Source organism: Plecotus auritus (genome assembly GCF_963455305.1).
Source record: "Plecotus auritus genome assembly, chromosome: 12".
Classification (NCBI taxonomy): domain Eukaryota; kingdom Metazoa; phylum Chordata; class Mammalia; order Chiroptera; family Vespertilionidae; genus Plecotus; species Plecotus auritus.
The window spans coordinates 17,547,406-17,571,473 of NC_137778.1; the positions used below are offsets into that span (position 1 = coordinate 17,547,406).

The 24,068-nt window shown below is 38.2% G+C and overlaps 1 protein-coding gene across 1 annotated transcript in view; it reads right to left on the minus strand.

Moving 5' to 3' along the window:
* Positions 1-24,068, minus strand: part of HMCN1 (hemicentin 1) — a gene marked incomplete at its 5' end in the record, with an annotated part of 394,143 nt that overhangs the window by 33,839 nt on the left and 336,236 nt on the right. The window contains 13 exons of the mRNA XM_080648250.1: positions 654-824; positions 994-1,164; positions 1,811-1,981; positions 2,426-2,596; positions 6,483-6,653; positions 7,171-7,341; positions 7,904-8,173; positions 13,306-13,387; positions 14,927-15,117; positions 15,840-15,974; positions 17,737-17,950; positions 20,531-20,721; positions 23,331-23,600. Coding sequence (XP_080504376.1) covers positions 654-824; positions 994-1,164; positions 1,811-1,981; positions 2,426-2,596; positions 6,483-6,653; positions 7,171-7,341; positions 7,904-8,173; positions 13,306-13,387; positions 14,927-15,117; positions 15,840-15,974; positions 17,737-17,950; positions 20,531-20,721; positions 23,331-23,600 — 2,379 coding nt within the window. The remainder of the gene's footprint in view (positions 1-653; positions 825-993; positions 1,165-1,810; positions 1,982-2,425; positions 2,597-6,482; positions 6,654-7,170; positions 7,342-7,903; positions 8,174-13,305; positions 13,388-14,926; positions 15,118-15,839; positions 15,975-17,736; positions 17,951-20,530; positions 20,722-23,330; positions 23,601-24,068) is intronic.

The window sequence follows — 24,068 nt, forward strand, 5'->3', positions numbered from 1 at the left end:
TCTTGGTTCATGGGTTGGTGCTCAACCACTGAGCCACACCGGCTGGGCAACCCACCATTTCTTAGGACTCCAGCAAACTCTTCTAAGATCCATTAGTTCTAGAATTCTGACTTTGTTACTCCTAAATTTTTACATTACTTACAATAGCTAGCTATGTTGCGTGATTTGAGTTGTGGTAGCTGAATCGAACTCCTCCTACTATTTGTCCTCAAACTGAATTGGCTTCTATTTCACTTTCCACACTCATGTTCTTCCCTTTACATCTGTGAAATAACAGCCTCCAATTGTGTATTCCTGTTAGATGTTCAGCTTCTGCTCTACCCTCATTCTCCAGCCTGAAATCTCAACCAGGCTTTCCCTACATTTCCACACCCTTTTACCCCTCACACCCAGGACTACTATCTATGGCTGTGCAGACCAGATCCTATCACAAGGGAGCCTGGAAGCGGTAAGCAGAGGCTAAAATCCAGCCATGAGTTTTGGGGTAGAGCAGCACCAGCTAGAGGAGGGAAGTACTTTTTTTCCGAATTCTTCCTCCCAGATACAGCACTGTTTTGTAATTTGTGGGCTCAGAGCAACTCCTTTTCTTAATTTGCAGAAAGGATGTAAATGTGCCAGCAGTAGTTCTGTCAAAATCTCACTGAGTTGCTTACCTGGGCAAGCATGTATATTGCATCTGGAAACCTGAGTGGCGTCTCCTGGACAGGGGCGCCCACGGTTAGATGGCTCTGGATTGTTGCACAACCGTTTTCTGGTCTTTTCGCCTCCTCCACAAGAAGCAGAACACGGGCCCCAACTTTGCCAGTTTCCCCAACTCCCATCCACTGTGAACAAGAATGGAATGGTCAATATGAACAAATCGGTCCTAAAACTGATATTTAGGGTGGCCCTGCCGATACAATTTTTATTTTAAGATCTGAGATGCTGCTGCTGCTACAATGAACACCACATAGAATGCTTTGCTTGTTCTACTGCAGGAGTCGGGGAGCTCACCAGGACACATATCAGTGTTGCATTTCTGGATCTGGGAGTCTGGCCCCCCACAAGCTCTTCCTCCGTTGGAGGGTCGAGGGTTATCACACGTGCGGTACCGCCGCATCTGCCCTCCGTTACAGGACCGACTGCAGATTCCCCAGCCACTCCAAGGGCTCCAGTTTCCATGAGCTACAATGCAGAATCATTGGAGAAGTGCTAAACAATGACATTCACTCAACAAGTATGGAAACACTCTCCCCAGGAAATGAAAAGAAACATATAGATCTATAAATAGGCAACTTCCAGAGGTAGGTGGATCAGCTGTTCTGACCAGAAACTGAGTATACATCCCAGTGATGGTACAATTCCATTTAACACACATTTACTGAGTCTTACAGTATTCCAGGAGCTGAAGGATATGACAGACAAGATCTTTGGCTCCCGATCAGTCAAGGTTATCACACTGAAGATACAGTGGATTCAGATGCTGCTAGGATCAAAGAATCTAGCTTGGTGACAGAATTAAGGCAGAGAGCTGCCTGCCTGCCTCCACAGAGGAATCACCAACACTATTAACAGTTAGCAGGTCAGGGTGCCGCTGCCCTTGCACTCTGCAGCTGGTCCCTTAGAGTAAATGAAATTGGGCACAGTCCCTGCCCATACAAATCAATGACTTCTAAGGTATAACACAGACTTATAGCAACCATATAACATTTTAATGCCCTAAGTCAAAGGTAGATGAATCAAGTCACAGAATATTATAACTTCAAGGACTTAAAAGCCATAGTGGAACTTTAAGAAAGTATAATTTTGACTCACTATTTCCAACACTCACTTGGACAAGGGTCACTATTGCAAAAATCGCTCTGGATATCACTCCCTTCACACCTGCTTCCTCCATACTGTGGGGCGGGATCAGAGCAGTCCCTTGTTCTCTGTCTGGCTCCTCCTCCGCAGGACACGGTGCAGGCGCTCCAACTGGCCCACCTGGCCCACTTGCCATCAACTGGATTAAGGAACAAACAAATGTGCTCTGTTAATACTTAAAAATGAGCAGGTGAGCCCTAGCCAATTTTCTCAGTGGTTAGAGCATCGGCCCACGTACTGATGGGTCTCAGGATCGATTCCAGTCAAGGGCATGTACCTCGGGCAGTCAAGGGCAGACTTGATCTCTGGCCTTGCTCAGGGCATGTGCAGGAGGCAACCCATCGATGTAGCTCTCTCACATTGATGTTTCTCTCTCTGTCTCTCCCCGTTCCTTCCACTGTCTCTAAACACCAATGGGAAAAATATCCTCAGGTGAAGATTAAAAAAAAAAAAAAGAGCCGATTAAACACTGGGCATTATTAGGTTGAGCAATGTTCTTATTGACATTGGTTCTTACTGACACACTAGCCAGATAAGAGGCAGTGTTTATTTATTGAGGGTATAAACATTGTATTGCTCTCACCAGGACAGTGTCTTTCATTGCAAACTTGCATCTGTGTTTCTGCTCCATCACAGTAGGAGCCATCAAATGATGGTGGAGGGTTATTGCACAGCCTTGTTCTTGTCTGGGTCCCCTGCCCGCAACTTCTGCTGCACATACCCCAAGGCTGCCAAGTGCTCCATGCTCCATGAACTACAAATATCCGGATAGAAAGAGTCAAGTCACAGCACCATGTGTATTAAAAACAAAAATTAGAGAAGTAGATTAATTTAGTAATGAGTGAAATTAGCCCAGAATAAAAAATAATAATTAAAATGGAACCAAAGAAAACAAAGGAAGTGACATTCTTCCTTTCTCCTTCTCATTAGATTTTCATGGAAATTAAGTCTATAGGAAAATTCTGAAGGCCAACAAATGCCAAAATTAATGCTTAATATTATCCAAAGAGGCTATTTTATTAAAATAAAAATTTAATCCAACTACCATATGTAAAGATGATCTGACTTTTAAAATCCTAGATAGATAAGCATTTGCCTGTGCTCTGTGCTCTGGGGAAAATGGAAAGAACCAGAAGCTTAGGAACAAGGCTATATAACAGATCCAGATGTGGTTATGGGCAATACAAATGTTTCCACTGTGATAACTTGGACCCCAGATCACAAGACCACGTCGTTAAGCCTGATTCAGCTCCATGTTTAAAAATGTACTTGGATCTTTCAACAACCTGATGATTTGCACAGTTGTAACTCTTTGAAAAAAAAAGAGTCCCCATTACATCATGTTCATGAATGAAAAGTTCTGAATAACACACTTACCTACTTCCGAAACAAACAACACAAAACTGACCAGTGTTTTCCAAGTGTGGCCAAGGCCTCCGATGTGGTAACTAACATATTGCACCATCTGACCACAGGACTAGAAGTACCTTATGTTTCTTACCAGGTACATGGGCTGAGAATCAATGTTAGGGTCTCTCTAACGTATAAGTCAGTATCAGGTCATACATTTGCTTTGAGGGTCATTTCTAGATATGGGACTCATAAAGTATGTTGTTGTGGTCACCCAGTTTAACAGAGATAGGAACCAAGACAGGGCCTTAAGGTCTGTGTCTAAATATTCTCTTAACAATTTAAGAGACACCAAAATAATAAGTTGAAAACCAAGACATTATCATTTGGTTGCATTGTTTAGAAAAATTTTAAAACACATCTTGCATTTTCTTCTCATTAACTGTTTTCTAACTGAGTTGACTACATGTCCCTGTACTTTATAGATACAGGCAAACACAGTCGCACAAATTTATTTTAGCTGACAAGAATTTGCACTAAAAAGTATTTTACTAAACCTAAACAAATAGGAAAAAGCCTTTAAATATATGGCACATATTATTCAAAGTTATTTCTTCATTAGTTCAGATTGTTCATTAATTCAGAGTCCTTATATATAGACTAAGTGATTTTAAAATATTCTGCCATTCTAATAATTTTCCTATATTCTATTTTCAAGGCTGTTGGTTAACAAAAGCTCACACCTCTTACAATATAAAGTCTTAGAGCACAGATGCAATTTTATTGGAGGATTATAAATGGGTGATGTTTATTCATTTATTATCTGTGTAGTTTCTATTACATATAAATAGATGTTTTTGGCTGAAGATATATATATATTTCAATCAATAAAGAAAACCTTAACCAGAAGTGAACTTTATGACATAAAATGTGGTGGAGTTGAAATGTTTGTTTTTTTTTATATGAATGGAATGATAACAATAAAAAAGAGAGAATAGTAATATATATCAGAGAAGGAATAAAACATCATGGTGTTTACATAATATCAAAGAAGACAATGGTGGAGGAGTCAGTGGATAGGAAAAATGCAAAAGGTAAGAGATGGATTTGTTGTTACACTGTGTTGCAATTCTGACTCTGGAAAGACAGCAGAACGTGGTCCTTGCAGGGACTTTAGGCCAGATGCCCTGGGTCTGAATGACTGCTCTGCTCTTACTAACCATGCAGTCCTAGACGAGTGACTAGGCCTTTTGTGCCCAATTTATAACCTGCTATATCCAAATAATAAAAGAATTTACCTTGAGAGGGTCAGAGTGAGGAATAATGAGTTTATAGATGAATAATGCTGGGATCAGTACAGCAACACACCATTTTAAAGTCCTGCATATGTGTGAGCAATGAGCTAGTATGGCCATTCTTGACTCAAAGTTCTCAACGATTTAAAAAAACACACACACTAAAAAAATGCCCATTCTTTAAGTAATCTGTAAGAATATGTTTTTTTTTTTTTTTTTTTTTTAATGACAATGGCTGTCCAATGCCAGCAGAAAGGTACCTATCCAATACCAGCAGAAAGGTACCATTCCAGAAGATACCTATCTTTATTAGGGGGTGGATTGGAAGTTTAAAAATACCATTCTAACTGGGGCGGAGAAAGTACAATATAAGCCTAAAATATCAATTTGCGCCAGAAAATAAGGAAGTGTTCAAGGAATCAAGGTCATTTATAAAAATCATTTAGCTTTTCATGATATAGGTATCATCGTTGACAAACTGTACAAAGATTGCTGTCATCAGGTATTTTTTATTTTGATGTATTATGCTATTATAATTAGCTTTCTAATTCTTCAAGGTGAAGAAACATTTTGGTTTCTTGTTTATTTTCTTTAAGATTTCATGACAGTATTTTATTTTTAAATGCAATGGAACTTCTGAACTGCAAATCAAGATATGCAGGATCTAAGTGAATAGGCTAGGGAAACATCAGATTCACCTGGGTCCAAATTCTTGTTTTACCTTTAACTAGCTATGTAACCTCAGTGAATTAATTCTCATATATCCTCTGAATCTTAGTTTCCTCATCTGTACAATAGCATGCAATATCCAACGAAGCAGATAACTATCTCAGTTTGGTTATCAATTTCTTTTTTTTTTTTTTTTACTGTCTTAGCGAAGGTGTTGCTCCTAGTTCTGCTCCATCACTTCAACTATGTGGGTTTGTTCTCTATGCTTGTCAATGTAGGAATATTATCTGTTTATCCATCTAGTTCTGAGCAATTAGAAGAGTGCCTTGAGCACAGAATGGGTGCTCAACAAATCTTTTATTTGGATGAATCAATGAATCAATGAACGAGTGAACAGCCACTTCTCTACTTCTTTCAAGCTGTCAAACAAGGAGCTCTGATCCTCTTGGCACTAAGTAACCCAAGATGGTTACCAAAGTGTCCTTCTCCTGGACTCAAGGTCAGAGGTGAGCACGGGATCCAAACAAAACCAAGCAGGGTCCTTTCCCAGAGGTTGATACGAATTCTGAGCGAGAGGAACTCTTGTCTCTGAGGCCTGAGATTAGAGGGCCCCTGTGAGCCAGAAGCTGCCACAGTCATTTTTTCCATCACATGGAAAGAGTTTAAAGGAGAATACAGCCCAGAGAGGAAAGCAGAGATGCAAGATGGAAAACATGCTAGTAAACTACTGGCCCAATCCTTGGATTCAATCATACCTGACAGGAGAATTTTCACTTAAGCTTATCTAAGTTGGATTTCTGTTGCTTTAACCTCCAAGAGCCCCACAATACGTATGTTGCAGGGTTATTTCACAAAGTCAAAACCAGTGCGTATATAAAGCACAGAGCCGGGCACCTAGCACACGGTAGGTATTTGGCCACTGGTCACTATTATTATTTTAGCCCTCACTACCTGGTGTTTCTGGGAAACCCTTTAACCTCTCTCGTCTTTATTTCCTCTCACCTGAAAATGAAAGACTGGATTAGGTGTGACCTAACGTCATGGCCTCTAAAATTTTATGACTTTGTAATTACTTATGTTTTCTCTACATGATTCAACATGCACCACAGTCTGGAGCCTTTACTCATGTTCAATTAAATCAGGTGTTTTACTTAATTCATGCTCTACCTTCCCAAGCTTGTCCAGGAGACAGAACTAAGAACACGGAGAATGAATATGTTCCAGGGGAGAGGCCATCACCTCTTTTCACAGTGAAGAAGAAAAGGTCATTATAACCCCTTGATGGGAGTTAAAAACAGGAAGTTTTGCTCATCAGTGGATTCTCACCGGGGCATGGCCTAACGTTGCACATGATCACTTCCACAGCAGTCCCTTCACACGGCCGCCCGCCGTGTTGAGCTGGTGGATTATTGCACGTTCTGGTCCTGGTTCGGTTGCCATGTCCGCAGCTCCTTGTGCATTCTCCCCAAGGGCTCCATTCTGACCAGCTACCGTGCACTGGACAAAGGTGAAACATTACACCACGAGATCATGAGATACATTTCAATTGAAAGTACTAATACTGGGGCAAGGAGGGGACAAAAGGTGATGGGGAAAAAAAAGAAGGCAAATGGGTGGTAAATGGTGATGGAAGACTTGAGGTGGTAAACACACAGGTGATACATTGTAGAGCTGTATACCTGAAACCGGTATAATTTTATTAACCAATGTCACCCACAAAAATTCAATAAAAAAAGGAAGTACTGCCAAGCCGATGTGGCTCAGTGGTTGAGTGTCGACCTATGAACCAGGAGGTCATGGTTTGCAGGCTTGATCCCGTGTGGGCTGTACAGGAGGCAGCCCATCAATGGTTGTCTCTCATCACGGATGTTTCTCTCTCTCTCCCCCTCTCTCCCTTCCTCTCTGAAATCAATAAAAATATATTAAAATAAAAAAGAAAGTACTAATTCTGGGACAACCCATCGTTAGGAAGCGGAAATGAACAAATGTCTATCTGTCGAATAAAGAGTAGTACCTGGACATAGTTTATGCTGACAGTTCCGCATTTCTGAATCTGACCCTTGACAAGGCTTCCCACCATTGGCCGGAAGAGGGTTGTTGCACAGGCGACTTCTCTTTTGGATGCCTCTTCCACAGGTGACACTGCAGGCTCTCCAGGCAGACCACTGGGAAAACCCACCATGAACTACAAAGAAGACATTCTACTTTGTCTCTGTTTTAGTGAACACAAAACCTGCAAGTTGGATTTCATTAAGATGTACACTGGGTCTACAGCTAAGTCGGGAGCTGCTGAGAAATTGCTCATGGAAGGTCTCTTTTATGACGAAATGAAAATCTAAGCATGAGAGAAGAACTTCAGTTAACTGGAGTTTCTGCCCAGCTCCAATCCTGACTCACACGGACATGGCTACTGAAAGTACATAGCCAAGAAGTTTATATACTGTTTACCTTTTGAATATGCCTTTTTTTAAAAAGAAAAATATACACATTGATTTCCGAGAATAAAGTGGACTATTTTTCAATCAAAAATTCAGTTTGGGAATTTAAATGATTAACTTGGTATTTTTCAGCTCTATTCTGTATTTAGTCCCTTCAGCCTGAAAATTGTGGTGTGCTTTTTGTCCTAGCTCCGTAAGCTAGAAGTGTCTCAAGGGTTAAGGAGGCTTGGATTAAGATGCTTAATAATCTTTATGACGTGAGTTGCTCTGGGTGTTGTTTAATATGAATATCCATCTGATCACACTCACCTTGGACTGTGACTGGTACTCTGACCAGAACAGAACCCATCAGATTTCGAGCAACACATTCATATTCAGATGTATCTTCTTTCTGAGCAGCAGAGATATATAACGAGTTGTTGGACAACACATTAACTCGGTCATCCCAGGGGATAGCGTGCCCTTGACGAGACCACATAATGGCTGGATGAGGCTCTCCAGTGGCCTGACAATTCAATATGACTTTGCCACCAACATTTATAATTGTTGCTATTGGCTCAAGAGTGATAATAGGAGGACCTACAGAAAAAAAAGCACATAATGCTTCTTAGTTTTGATGGAGTAATATAAGCATTTTAATCAATATTATATAGTAACATTATTTTATTTTATTTATTTTTAATTTCTTGATTGTGGTATTACATATGTGTCCTTATTCCCCCATTACCTCCTAACCCCCCCATTCATGCCCTTACCCCCCTGTTGTCTGTGTCCATTGATTAGGCTTATATGCATGCATATAAGTCCTTTGGTTGATCTCTCCCCCTTATCCCCACCCTCCCCTACCTTCCCTGAGGTTTGAGATTCTGATCGATGTTTCTCTGCCTCTGGATCTGTTTTTGTTCATCAGTTTATGTTGTTCATTATATTCCATAAATGAGTGAGATCATGTGATATTTATCTTTCTGCCTGGCTTATTTCACAAATTAGGTTACTTTGTTTATAAAACACTGTCGCTTCTCAACTACTAAGGTTGTAATTACCAATGATAGAATTTTCATAGCTGTTTTACTTAGTAAAAGTCAAAATTTTAAATCCTTAAGCAGAGTAGCCTAGAGCATGGGACCTGCAGTCAAGGTTTCTGAATTCAAGTCCTGCTTCCACTCTTTACTACCTTTCTGAGATTTCATGTCCTTAAACACGGTGCCTAGTTCGAAGGATTCTTGTTAGACTCCACTAAGATGATGTAGGCTTAGCTCTTTGATAAACTAAGACCAAAAGAGTATTAGTGCTATTGTTATCATTGCTGTTTTTTACACGATGAACATTCACGTATTTCACTTTATATAATTTTTGTGGTCAAGTTATTAACTTATTCTTTCATTACAAATCATCATTCATTTATTCATTAAACACACATTGAAAGCCTACTATTTCCCAGGCATTGTGCTAGATGCTGAGGATACAGAGATAACAGATATAACTTCTTCCAGTTTGAAGGAGCTCATAGTCTACTGATAAGATAGACCAATAACTAATTAGTTGTGTTATACCTATAGAATGAAGTAATAGGATAGGTAGAATACAACTTAGTAGAGTAGGTAAATGTGTGGAGACATGGGAACATAAACAAAAATACCTTAATAAATCACATGAAAACATGTCACTGGAAATGGAGAGGAAAAAGGATATTCAAGAATTATCAAGAAAGTAGGAATGATAGGACTTTCTCCTTGAATTGTATGAAGGGAGGAATTAATGACTACAGGGTTTTGATTTGGGAAATGTAGTGTATGTTGGGCAACTTGATAGAAGATTGGAGGAAGAACAGATTTGTTGGGAGGGAGTAAGGAATGATGATTTGCATCCATTTAGAACTGTCTCTACACTTGAGGTATCTGTGGGACATTGTTGTAGAAATGTCTAGATGGAAAGTGAATACTCATTTCTGGAGTTCAGAATAAAGAAATGGGCTAAAACTACAGACTTGGGAGTCTTTCACATATGGATAAGATTATTTCAGAAGTGAGTCTGAAATGAGAGAAAGAGGGCCAGAGACAGAAACTACTGCAACATTATTAAAGAGATGGACAGAAGGCAAACCCATCAATGGTACTAAGAACTGATCACTGAGGTAGGAAGAAAATCAGAGAAAATGGTATCCTGGCAACCAAAGGAAAGAGTTTCAAGAAGGAGGTAGGAGTTCATAGTTCCTACAGTGGATGATACCTGCTCCAGTGAAGTCTTTGGAGAGAACGTGAAAGAAGTTGTACATAGCTGCTGATTGAATATTTATCGTTTTACAAGTCTACAGTGTCAAGACAGAATATGAAAGACTTCATGGGGGATAAGAAGCATTTTCAAAATGGGTAAGATTATATATAAGAGAAGGGAGCCTACTGGAGAAAAGAAAATAGCATGGCCATGGATTTAGCTTTGAAAGGATGATTCATCCTGTGGCATACAAGGTTTTAAACATTTGGTTAAAATCTTCAAATGAAAATCAGAAGGATTTGCATTTAAATAGGTAAGCAAAAGGTAGTGTGCATATCCTTGAAGGAATATGATGGGATGACAGCAGTGTTTTAGTGGGATTGAGTTAAAAGGAAGGATTATTTGCTCAAAGAGAGGGAATAAATATCAGATAATTCAGGGTAGTGGCGGCATAGCTTAGATTGAGAAGTGTATCTGGAATAATAGAACATAAAACAAAAGGAGAGAAGTAAAATGTGTTTTATTGTGATATTAATATGCTAGTATTTTATGTAAAGATATTACTGATGTATTGTCTTTTCATATGAAGTTAGAATCTCAGGGGAGTCATTATTAATGCATTATTTATATAAACGCCCACATCACTCTACACAACTGCCTTCCTACTGATGTTTACATTAACCTCACTCTAAGAAGTTTCAGTGCCGGAGCTTTTATTTCTCTCCCAGTGTTCAGATTACATTATGCATTTAATGAGCTTGCTGAATAAAGTAAATACTTCAGATTAATCGCTCAACACTAAATGGCAATATAATGACCAAATGAGCTCATCTGCTCATGTTATTATGGTCAAAGAAAGTGTCAAATAAAACTCAGAATCTTAATTTAGATACCACAGTTGAACATTTCCACATGCACACAAGGCTATAAATTAATCCAACAATAAAATTCCTTATGTACATCTTTCAAGGTTGACTTAATTTCACCAGTCACATAATGATCAGTTAAACATGGTCATTTTATCTAAATGAAGACACAGTTTCTGGTTCTTTAATCTTAATTTTAAACAAATTATCTTTTTGGCTTCTTTTATATGACTCATTTATTTAAATGCATTTACTGTCAGTAATTTTAAATGAGCTAATCTAATGCAGCCTGTCTTAAACCTGGTCAGTGAACACTCTTTCAGAAGAGATTAATCATGTGATGTTCTACCTACATTCACCCAAACAAGGAAGGGAGAAGTTTTCATGGAAATAATATTTATTTGGGAAATGTGGCATTTTATATCCTCCTCTTGTTGAGTTATAACTCACATCTGCATATTAACATTTTTGGAAAGATCTGCAATAAAGAAACTTTACTGCATATAGTAGGTGTTCTTTATATATTTAATAAATGAATGAACGTTGTTTAATCTTTTTTTCCTCAGACTTATTTGACCATCAAACTTGACTTTTTTTCTAATAACATCCCACAAGGTTATCATTTGATAAATATGCACTTAGCAAGATATAGAAACAACCTAAGTATCTCTTGATGGATGAATGGATAAAGAAAATGGTGTATGTGTGGTGTGTGAGTGCATGTATATTATATATATACTAGAGGCCCAGTGTACGAAATTCGTGCATGGAGGGTGTGTCCCTCAGCCCAGCCTGCACCCTCTCCAATCTGGGACCCCTCGAGGAATGTCCGACTGCCCGTTTAGGCCCAATCCTACCAGGATCGGGCCTAAACGGGCAGTCGGACATCCCTCTCACAATCCAAAACTCTGGCTCCCAACTGCTCACCTGCCTGCCTTCCTGATTGCCCCTAACTACTTCTGCCTGCCAACCTGATCACCCCCTAACCACTCCCCTGACAGCCTGATTGATGCCTAACTGCCCTCCCCTGCAGGCCTGATCTCCCCCCAACTGCTCTCCCCTGCAGGCCTGGGTCTTTCCCCCCCCCAGCTGCCCTTTCCTGCAGGCCTGGTCACCCCCAACTTCCCTCCTCTGCCGGCCTGGTCACCCCTAACTGCCCTCCCCTGCAGGCTTGATCACCCCAAACTGCCCTCCCTTGCAGGCCTGGTCCCTCCCAACTGCCCTCCCCTGCTGGCCATCTTGTGGCGGCCATCTGGTGTCCACATGGGGGCAGCCAACTTTGACCACATGGGGGCAGCAATCTTGTGTGTTGGAGTGATGGTCAATTTGCATATTACTTTTATTAGATAGGATTTCAGCTAAAAAAGAAGGAAGTTCTGTTAGTTGAGACAACATAGGTGGACCTGGAGGGCACTATGTTAACGAGATGAGCCAGACAGAGAGAGACAAATAGCATATGGTATCATTTATATGTGGATCTTAAAAAAAAAAAAGTCCAACTCATAGAAACAAAGAGTAGATTATTGGTTGCCAGAGGGTGGAGGATGGGAAAAATGGGAAGATGTTGGTCAAAGGATACAAACTTTCAGTTATAAGATGAACGGGTTTTGAGGAGCTAATGTATAGCATGGTGATTTTAGTTAATAATACTGCATTGTACACTTGAAATCTGCTAAGTGTATAGGTCATTAGTTTTCTCACCAAAAAACAAACCAAAACAAGCAGTAACTGGGTAAGGTGATGGATGTGTTAATTAACTTCATTGTTGTAATCATGTCACAACACATACATATAGAAAATTGTCAAATGGTACACTCTAAATTTTTGCAATTTTATTTGTCAATTATACCTCAACAAAGCTGGAGAGAAAACACTGTCTTAGACATTGTAAAAATATCTATTCAATGTTAAATTCTTATAGAAAAGTGGTTTGGCAAATAGCTGTTAGTAAATACCAGTTAACAGCATCTCTCCATAGTGAAGGAAGAAAATGTAAATTCATCCCCTTAAGTACTGAGCCTATTCACTCAAGTTGGTTGGCTTAAGTCAATGATGTTGTCCTTGGGTTAGTCCCTGAAGCGGTTCTGGGGACTGTTCAATGGGTCTCTGGAGTCCTTCCTGCTTTTCTAATTAAGAAAGCGCTTTCTTCCGGGGGCTTATACCGAGGGGCTTCATGATGAGTATGATAAGCCTGCCCAGATCACATAGTTATTCCATGGAAACAGCGATAGATCTGGAGCACTTTTGAGGTCGTTTACACTAGTCTATCTTTAATACATACTTTTAAAGAGCCACAGAACGGCATCTTTGCGAGCACTTTACAAGAACTGTGGTGAGCTGTAAGAAGAGTATTCAATAGAATATATTGCAAACAAACAAAAAGCTCTGCCATGAAGCACTTGCGATTTTGAACTGCATGTGTTAAGATAAAATAGAGAAAAATGTCTGTGCCAAACTGTATCTGCCTTACGCTCAATAACAATGGCTCCATCAGCCGAACATAAGAGTAGACACACTCTGAAAGCTGCCGTTGATGTACCTGCTATAAAAAAGTTAAGGACAGTGGACATTCTTTATTAGGCAACATTGCTTAGATCAGGTGTTTAACTGGAATTTAATGAAGCAGCTTACTCTGCAGAGTCAGGCTCATGCTGCGTTCCACCACCCCAGCTTCATTAGCAGCTACACATGTGTAGTCACCGGCATCGTCATTCTAAGGAAAAAGCAGTGTTTGTGGAAACGTGAGCTTACAGAGTAGGGCAAATAACTTTGTTCACTACGACGCTAGTTTAAATGAAATTTCCTTTTTGAGATGGCATTTTAATGGAAATAGAAAAACCTACATATCTTTAACCCTATAAATAGGCTAAAAAAAAAAAAAAAAAAAAAGCAGAAAAAGAAATTCCCGGCCTACTTTTTTTTTCAAAACAGCTCATTATTGCTCTCAATAATACTACTAGGAAACCAAAGCAAAAATAGCATTTTAAAATAATTATCTATCCAAAATTACCTTACTGAAGGAAAATGTTGATGCTATTCTTAAAGTAACTTAAAAACATTAACATAATCAGGACAAGTTAATAAATATTGAGTCTTTTCTAATGGGGATTAGTTAATAAAAAAATTAAGCTTAGACCCCATCTAGAGAGTTTGAAAATTAAGAGAGAAAGTGAAAAGCTAATTCACTGGAAATTATAAAACACAGAATGTAATTCCCAAGTTTATATGTATGTGGTATAAAAAATAAGTACTATATGAGTTTAGATTTGGCAACTAGTAAGAGTCACAGATTTCGCTAAAGGTCTTATGAATAGGAGAATTATGGTCTTGTTAATAGAAACATTACGACAGTAAAGGGAAACTGAATTGCAGGAAATAGAGGAGTACGGGAGAAGGAAGACAGATGTTGATTTAGAGGTTCAGTTGGGGGTGCCAATGTATTATCAAAATAGAAATTTCTAGTAGGGAACTGTAAATAAAAGTTGGAAGAGTTTCAGGATTAGAGATAGATATTTAGTAATCTGAAATGGTGTGAAAAAAAGATTTGTATTAGTATTAATGTTGGTATTAGAAGTACTAATAATTATAGAAGTAGTAATATTTATGTAGACAAAGGGGGAAGAGGGAATAATGCTGAAACTCATTAGTGTTACAGTAGCTACATCTCAAAATTTAGGGGATAACCAACAACATCTAATGCTGAAACTAAACCAAGGAGAATAAAGAATGGTCCATTGGATCAGGTGATTAGATAGTATGATTTAATTATTATTTCAATTAATTAAAAAACAGGTTAACAAATTACCTATATGTAGTCTAGCTGAGAAATATTTAGATAAAATATCTCATTCACATGACCCTCAAATTAGAATAACTTAAAGCACTACTCATTTTCCAAATTACTAAAGTTGTTGGAAAGCCTAATATATAGTTATTGACTTAGTGATGAAAACTGCCCTAAAACTTGTTTGTAATTGTGTTTGTGATTCTTCCATTTCCTGTTCTACTGATGCTAACTAGTAGGCCAATGATCGGGAACAAAGCAGAAAAATCATTTTATGGCTCATACTTCTTCGAAAGGCCCAGAAAGAATCGATTTGAACCATTGTTTCAGTTTTTTATAACAACCCATTGATTCAGATTTTATGATTTAAATTAAAATGCAAGAGAAACTTTCCCCATCCATAGCACCTATAGAAAGGCATTCATTGTGGCAGCTAAAGTGTATACCAACAATTCCAGTGCAACTTACGACAGTGCCATAAATGGCCAGGGAGCCATTGCCAAGTTGGCGGATTCTGTGGTTAATTTCAATATCCACCCCCTTTCTGCTCCACTGGATGGTTGGGGCAGGATCGCCTTTGACCTCACAGTTCAGAATTGCATTTCCGCCAAGTGGTTCAATCCAATTAGCAGGGTAATCACCTTTGAAGACTGGAGGTTCTGGGGAAAAACACAAGGCAAGTAGAAGTAAAAGGAAGCTCTGATAATTTCTTTGATTTTGACCTATTTAGAAAGGTTATTTAGTGAAAGGTACAGCCACTTTCAATCCATGAATTTTCCAAAATCAAAGGCTCATGCTAATCAACTAGATCAGTGGTTGGCAAACTCATTAGTCAACAGAGCGGCAAACCGTGATTTGTGAGCCGCATGTGGCTCATGAGCCGCAGTTTGCCGACCACTGAACTAGATAATCTCACCAGTTTCATAATCTACCAGGGGTCCTCAAACTACGGCCCGCAGGCCACATGCGGCCCGCCAAGGACATTTATCCGGCCCGCCGGGTGCCGCTGCCTGTCCTGCTTAGCAGCCGACTCATCCCGGGCCCGCAGTGCACATAGGAATTTGTTCATAGTTTTTTGTTTTTTAAACTATAGTCCGGCCCTCCAACTGTCTGAGGGACAGTGAATTGGCCCCCTGTTTAAAAAGTTTGAGGACCCCTGAAAGCAGATGATTACACTTTGTGCCAAATGATCTCCTTACTTACTGCTTACCTACTTTGAGTTGCATGTTCAAAATATTCTCTTTCTTATGAATTTGCATATCTATGAATTAGGACTAAGTGGATTAACAAACTGCAGGTATGGCGTATTACTACATAATAAGGAAGGAAAATGCAAACCATTTATTATAAGTAAATTATGAATGAAAAATAGTTTACCTACCTTTCACATAAACAAATCCTACTGCCTTCACAAAACCAATGCTGTTCTCTGCGGTGCACACGTAAGTACCCGAATCCTCTTTGGAAACCCTTTCAATAACAAGTTCACTGTGTCCATTGACACTGTCAAAGTGGGCTGAGAGAAACAAGTTAGGAAACAACACAAATGCCTCTCAGTAACCTAGGAAAACAATGACAACAGCTCCGTATTTTGCAGGTTAGATTTATGTGTTAGTCAGCAATTGAACCTGAGATCTCATCATGACCCTGGAGAAGAGAGCCTTTTCCACAGTTCCCTTCCCCTGGGCTACTTGCTATGTTTATAGATGCTTGTTTGAAGAATTAAAAACAGCAGGAGGAGCAGGAAAAGAGAGTGAAAACAAACATTTTAAAAATTATTTTAGATTGAAAATACACCTTTCATCTCCAAGTATTGCCTAAATCTGGTTTGTAGTCTCTCTGGGTTTCAAAAATCTTTCACTCAGAAATATGACATTTTCCATTTAATTTATCTCACCACCACTTTTCCTCCCAAACAATTTCCATCAAAAACATGAAAAATTTTTCAGTTACAATTCAACTGACTTGGCAGGTCAGAGGGGATGTCATGAAAACGTACACCAGCTAGACAATGACAACATGATTAGATCTGTAATAATTTAAACTTCTCCATAATCAGTGGTGATATAAATACTTACAAAGGTAGTTATAATATTTGGAGTATACTATAAGGTTAATCCTAAAGCAACTGATACTAAATAAGATTCTGATTAGACCAGCCAATATCGAATTAGGTTAAGTATATATTTATCTTGCATGATTTCCCCACTCAAACTATCTTTTAAAATTTCATACTGCTGAACATTAAGTGAGAAATTAGGCTTTAAAATTTAAATAGCTAAATAAGTACTACATCTTCAGAAAATAGTACTTAAGATATTTTTGCACGTTATTTTCCCTTAGTGACATATACTATTATTATTAAGGTAATATAGTTGATGAATTCCAGTCATTAACATAAATATTTATAACAGAAAGATCTAAAGTTTATTACTACATTTCTAGAAAGATATTTATTAAATTCTAATAGTGCAGGATTTCAGAACTCAATTTTGGACAAGTTTTATTACTGCAACGTCTTTATGCTCATAACAAAGTCTAACAAATAAGGAGATACTTGTCATCCCAGCTCTTGAGTTCCACGCACTAACTACCTCAATATGTAGTGCACATATTGACTAGAAATTTCTACATAATCAATCTATACTGTAATAGAGATTAATGCATACAGTGAGAAGCAGAGTTCTCTGTAAAATTAAGACTCTAATGGTAGCCAACTTAATTCATTTATCAATGATGAAGGAGATCCAGTGGGGATAAATTTAGGTGCCAGTATTTATAATACACTGTTCTCCTGGGGGAGACAGATTATTTTTAGGTTAAAAATATCTACTTATGTCTTGCAACCAACTTATCCTTTCAAAAGAATGACAAGAATATAATATATGAGGTATAGGTGAAAATCCAGGCCAAGTTACACATTTTATAGAACGTGGAACAATCAATTCTTTTTAAAATTGTTTTGCTGTTTTTATTTTTTCAGAGAGAGAGAGGGAAAGAGAGAAACATTGATGTGAGAATGAAACATTGATTGGCTGCCTCTTGCATGCCCCCCTCCAGGATCCAGCCTGCAACTCGGGCACATGCCCCCACCAGGAATCAAACTGGCAACCTTTCAGTGCAAGGGATGATGCCCAACCAAATGAGCCACATCAGCCTGGGTGAGCAAGGAGGTCTTCATGTAACTTTCAATCAATTCGCACAGCTAAAGGGATGAAGATTGGATTAGAGCTCTTTATGGGCATATTTATTCTCTTCTGAAGAATGAAGTTACCAACCTGGGATAATATTGTTATTGAAGGTCCATGTTAACTTGGGCAGTGGAACACCAGTTGCTTTACAGCTTAATTGTAGCCGTTCTCCTTTATTTAATGACACTTCTCCAGGAAGTTCAGTGAACGTGGGGAGAACATGTACAGTCAGGCTGACAGTGTGTGTGTCTTCACCTGCAGCGTTGTTTGCAACACAGGTATAGGTGCCAGAATCCTCCAGCTTAAAGAAAGAAAAATCACAGTGCTTAAAATTTCATAATCTCACATCACATTAGATAAAATACACAAACTTGCACAGCTTGGTCCCCAAAGGAGCATTCTTACATAAAGACAGTTTAAATTTCTATCTTGTAGTCTGCCCCATTTGTCTAGCTTCCAGCATAACATAAATTAATATGTATACGAATTTAAACAAAAGCCTATACCTTATAGAACTCTAGCATTTTATGGTCATAGGAGCTCAGAAAACTTTAGATTCTAAAGTTTATCAAACAGCTAGTGTACTTCGCCTCTGCACTGTGCAAATACAGAACACGTAATTCTAAAGACTGGTTGCGTCTCGACATATAGTTGGCGCTCTGGGTAATGTGGCACCAAAGACTACCAACTTTTTAAAGGAAATAACAAGAGTAGGGGCAGTATTGCCTGCAATTCTGAAGTTTCCCTTGCTCAGTCCAACTGCCAGTTCTTGGCATGCATCTTACCATCATAACTAGCTAGTTATTAATATTAATAACAGGAAAGGAACGAAGGGGAGGCCAGACATTATAAGCCCAGTCATCTGGGCAGCTTTACCAGGAAGCCACAGTTTTACACTGCCATCAGTCCATTCCCTGACGATCACTGGGAGAGGAGACCAGACAAAGGGGAAATGGATGCATGCAGAGTGAAGTAGGAAAGGTGCTTGTCTGTCATTCTAACCTAGAAAAACACATACCAGGGTAATAGGCTAAAGGGGGTGGGGCCACTGCAAGCCCGTGAGATCTTAGGAAGGTAAAATCCCCAGTTAAAGCAGTTCATTCTCTTCTTCCTCTTGCTTCTCTCCTGCTTCCTTGCACTCGTCCATGTGCTAGCCTGCCATGTGGCCCTAGAGGCTGCTTGGTCTATGGCCATGTAGCCCCCACATAGTGGACTGCAGCAATGTGCCAAAATGGAGTGGAAACTCTGGACACTGGCTGTAATCCTAGCTCTGCTGAAGACAAAATGGGACTTTTCCTTCGGCAGGAGGGAGCGGGATGGGACCTTGGAAGTTCAGGGGTGTAATTCCACAGAAATAAACCTTTCTACAATGCCTCATCTTCTGGTGGAGGCATCAGGAAATCCTTATTCCTGTGGCATCCCAAGAAGCCCACTTCCACCAGCAACAGGTGGGGACGCAGGAAACACCCCACCAACAACTATCTTACTGGATTGATTGGTGGCATGTGAAAAAATTACGGCTCCCTTCTCTCTGAGACCATGTCTTCCCTTAGTTTTTTTCCTATCTCACTGGTTGCTCATTTTCCTTCTCCTTTTGCTGACTTCCCCTCAACATTACATCCTAATGTTGGCATGGGAAAGGTCCCAGTCACTGGCCCTCTTTTCTTCTTTATCTGCACTCAGTTCCTTGGTGAACTCATTCAGACTTATGGCTTAAAATATCCCTCTATGTGAGTACCAGTATTTCCAGCTCAGATCTTTCTTCTAAATTCCAGCTATACTGAACTTCTCATTTCAACTCTCTGCTTGGATGCCTAAAACTCATGTCCAAAACTGAACTCCCAATTTCCCTTTCCCCTTTCCTGTTCTAGCTTAACTTTTAATATCTCTGAAATTGGGATACAACTTAAAAACTGATCATCTGCTCTAGTTTGCTTGTTTACATTTTTTTTTCTTAGTGGTACATAAAATAATGACCCATCTCACCACTGAAGGAAACTTAAGACTTGAAGAAATGAGACTTTTGCTGGCACATGTGATTAAATTAGGGCCTACTGACCTAGCCTATCATTGGGGCTATTTACCTGGTAATCCCAGGGGTCTGATTCATATCCAGTAAATGGGATCAACTTTATCATTTTAATCAATTCAAATTAAGTCCACCAAGATGTAGTAATGACATTTAGGCATTTTAAAGGGTGATGAGAAGGAATAAGATATGCACAAAAGCTCTGAAATTGATTCACATTTTAATTATGTTTAATATTTGATGCCAAGTGTGATATTATCAAAGCACATAAAAATTTTTTAGTCATGGTATGCATAGACATATATTCCTCCTCAAGGGGACAACCAGTGAAAAACCAAGAGGCTTTTGACAGCTATGATTCTGCAGACGGATGAGGTACCACCTGAGAATATTAAAAGAACCTCAGTGTGCATAGGTCCCTAAGACTTTAGTTTCCCTGTCAATGATTCGAAAGGGTTATTTAAACACCTTGAAAGAGCCAGAAAACTTGTTTTTTTTGTATTTGTTTAATAGCATATCAGACTTTCTTACATCTCCATTCTTCTAATTGTTCCCATACATGGTTGTAAGTATGGAATATAACAAAGAGACTTAGAATGTTTTTCTGAGAAAATAGATTTTCATTAAAAATAAAGTGATAATTTTAGAAGGAGGCCATTCATGAGCTCCTACTATCTGTTTACTATTAGTCTCAGACCTGGGACATAAAATAAGTGTAAAATTAATTTTATAAACTGAATTTATAAGAGTATTTTTCTTTCATTATTAAAAAACTTATCTCCAAGTTAAGCTATCGAAAGAAGATAAATCAACAATTTGGCTCAATGTACTATCCATGTCTGTTACACTTACCACAACATTCTCCAGAATGAGTTCTCCGTAGGGTTCAACGGTGTATTTTCCTAACAAATTGGCTAAAAGAACATTGTCCTTTTTCCAGTGAATTGCTGGTGTCGGGATTCCATCAGCCACACATGGAAAAACAGCCTGTGAATTCTCACTGACCGTATAGTATACTTCTGTACTTCGAATTTTGGGTGGCACTACGAAGAGTTTAAAATAGATGGTCATTCAGGATGTTGAGTTCAATAATATATTTCCTACACTGAAAATTAGCACAACAAAGAGTCTTTTGACGGTAAATTTGCTAGGAATACTAAAAAAACTATTAAGATATTGATTTGTTACTATAAAACCAATCAATACTTTTTTAAAAATATATTTTATTGATTTTTTACAGAGAGGAATGGAGAGGGATAGAGAGTCAGAAACATCGATGAGAGAGAAACATTGATCAGCTGTCTCCTGCACACCTCCCACTGGGGATGTGCCCGCAACCAAGGTACATGCCCTTGACCGGAATCGAACCCGGGACCCTTCAGTCCACAGGCCGACGCTCTATCCACTGAGCCAAACTGGTTAGGGCCCAATCAATACTTTTGATGCTAGCAAGAATTGTCATGGATTTGAACTTACTGAGTATTTCACAGTTTCAGAGCAAATGACTTAGGGCAGGGTTGAAAATCTTTACATTTTATTCGACTTTCTTACTTGAGTTTTTTTTCCCTTTCGCAGTGAAGTAAAACAAACACCAAACATGCTTCTATTGTTGTAAACTGCCGGATTTGTATCAGAGAAATAGTGTGAGAATGAATTAATGAAAGTTACCAGTTTAAACACTGTAACACACTGCCTCAAAGTGAATATCACAAAATGCTAAAGAAAAAAAAATTATTGCAGTATTTCACGTGTTACAACAAATGCAAGTAAAAGCAGGTCAAGACATGTAATTCAGGTTTTATACTGTCACAAAGGAAACTTACAGTGATTTCATCACTCTGTGCATTGTGATACCAAATATTTCCTGTGCCTCAACATTTTGAACTAGAATTTTGGCAATAAAGATAAATTGAATGTTTTGGTGTACTAAAAAATACATGGATGTAGAACTAAGATATTCTAAAGGAAAGGTCTTTAAAGTTTTAAGAATATTTGGGTCAAAAAGTAAAAATACCTCCCCTCCCAAAACAATGAACTTTGAAATTATTAAAATATATCAGTGAGAAATGGATCCATTTTAATACCCTTCAAAAAGTGACAGGACAACATTTGGTCTCAGTAAAAGTAAAGCTATTGTGTAAACTCCAATTTCTCATCCATTTTATAATTATATGAGAAAATATACAAACATGATTGAATATATGCATAAACATTACAGATAATATGAAAAACATAAGAACCGATTTTGTTTAATGGTACATCATAAATATTCATTTTTATTGAATTATGCTATATTTTTATTATCTCCTTTACACTGGTTTCTTTGGAGTTAGCTTGTTAGTTGTTATAGAGTTCCAACATTAGTACATTTACTTCAATTCATTCTTTTTCAAAATGAATAATTTAAGACAATGCCTTTATATTTCAGTTTTGCTTTGGCCACACACCATACATTTTGATATGCACTGTCCTTATTTTTATTATTTTCTAAATAATCTAAAAATAAAAACATTTTTTGACCCACTTGTTAGTTAGAACGGTATTTTGTAATTTGCTTGGGTTGAGGTTTTGGCATTAAGAGTTCATTACAGATGTCTAGCTTTGTGAGCAGGAATTGTGGCATTTAAAAAAAATCTTAATGATTTATTTGTTGTTTAGTATCTGGTAAATTTTCTACAAATACTCAAAAAGAAGGAGTGTTATTTATTTATTAGTTCCTTATGTATTAAGGGACTAATATATATTGATTAGATCAAATATATGAACTGAAAGCAATATATTTCTTCGAAAAAAATGTAGGAAACTCATAAATGGTGATTTTTTTTGTTTTGGCTAAATTATTCATTTATCAATTAAAAGTAATTTCACTTGAACTTTTACTGTAACTATGAAGCTGTAGAAAATTCAAATACAGCTGAAAAATAAAAAATAAGCTTTCACAAACTTTTGAAAAAAGAAAAGCAGAAACTCATCATTAAAACAAGCGTAACTACTATTAGCAATACTAATATTACCAGTACTAATAATAGTTCTGAAAATAGTAGTTGATTTGCTTATTGTTTCCTACCACTGATGTTTATCATTAGTCTTACAATATATATTAACAACTAAAATATTTCAATACTGGTCTTTAGATAGTCTGTCATTGAATACAAAGGAAATACGGTACCTTTTTTCTGTTCCAAATATATACATGTAAATATTTTGCTACTTTAAAATAATGAATCAAATAGATCTGTAATTCTCATCCGGTTCACACTACATTTATAAATGTCAGTCGTGGGATTAGTTTGGTGATAAGATGACTTTCAGCTTGAGAAGTGAAGCAGAAGAGTCGCAAACACAAATGGACTTCTCATAAGGCAAAATACAGATCTCAGTAATCTCAATATGAGGGGATCACCGGCAGCATATTAACTATCCTGGCCACATTATTAATAAAATATCTCTTTCTCACATGCAAATAAATGCCTACAGGAAACAGATTTGAAGGGCAAGTGTACCTGCAGCACACACACACACACACACTCCCTCCACATTATAAATTACTGGTTTTGCATGGTTTTTATTTCCATCAGATGTTTTCTTAGGGGTCTTTTCTCTTTGCCATGGTAATATAGCAGATTGAAATAATTTACGGGAAACCACCTACCATGGACAGTGAGCTTGGTGCTCGAGCTGCTAGATCCTGCCACGTTAGCCGCCATGCATGTGTACTGGCCGGCGTCCTCAGGCTGAGCAAAGGCTATCTGCAAAGCCCCAGAGCTGAGCGTGCGCTGGCGGACGGATTCCACAATTGCATGGCCACCTTTATGCCATGTGACGTCAGGTGGTGGGAGGCCTTCCGCCTCACACGGTAGTGTGACAGGTTTATCCACAGCAATGATATATTCCTTTGGATGGAGGCTGATGACGGGAGGAACTAAAAGATACCAAGTTCAAATTTCATCTTAAAAGTATGAATGTACCATTTACACACTATTGTACTCCCCTCGCAAAGTGAAGTCTCATAGATAAGAAATAAAACGCGGACTTTAGCCTATCATCAAAGGGTCAGCTTGTTTGCACTGACCTCATTGCAGAAAAGCATTCTTTATATAGTTAACAAATGGAAACAACAATCAACTTTAAATAAGGATATAAACATATATTCCCAAGGAATTCCATGTCCAGAAAATTTAGGTGGTGTTGACAGGCACTTTCTTTAACATGCATGTATTATGTGATTCACTTCAGCTATTTAAACTTTCAAAACAGACCCCTTCACAGTTTGGAAATTATTTAACTGCTCTCTACTTATGCATTTTCTATGGCGCTTAGTATGGTGTCTCATATACAGTGGCCAATTTTAATGAAGTATTACTTGAATGAATGAATAAATGAATAGGTC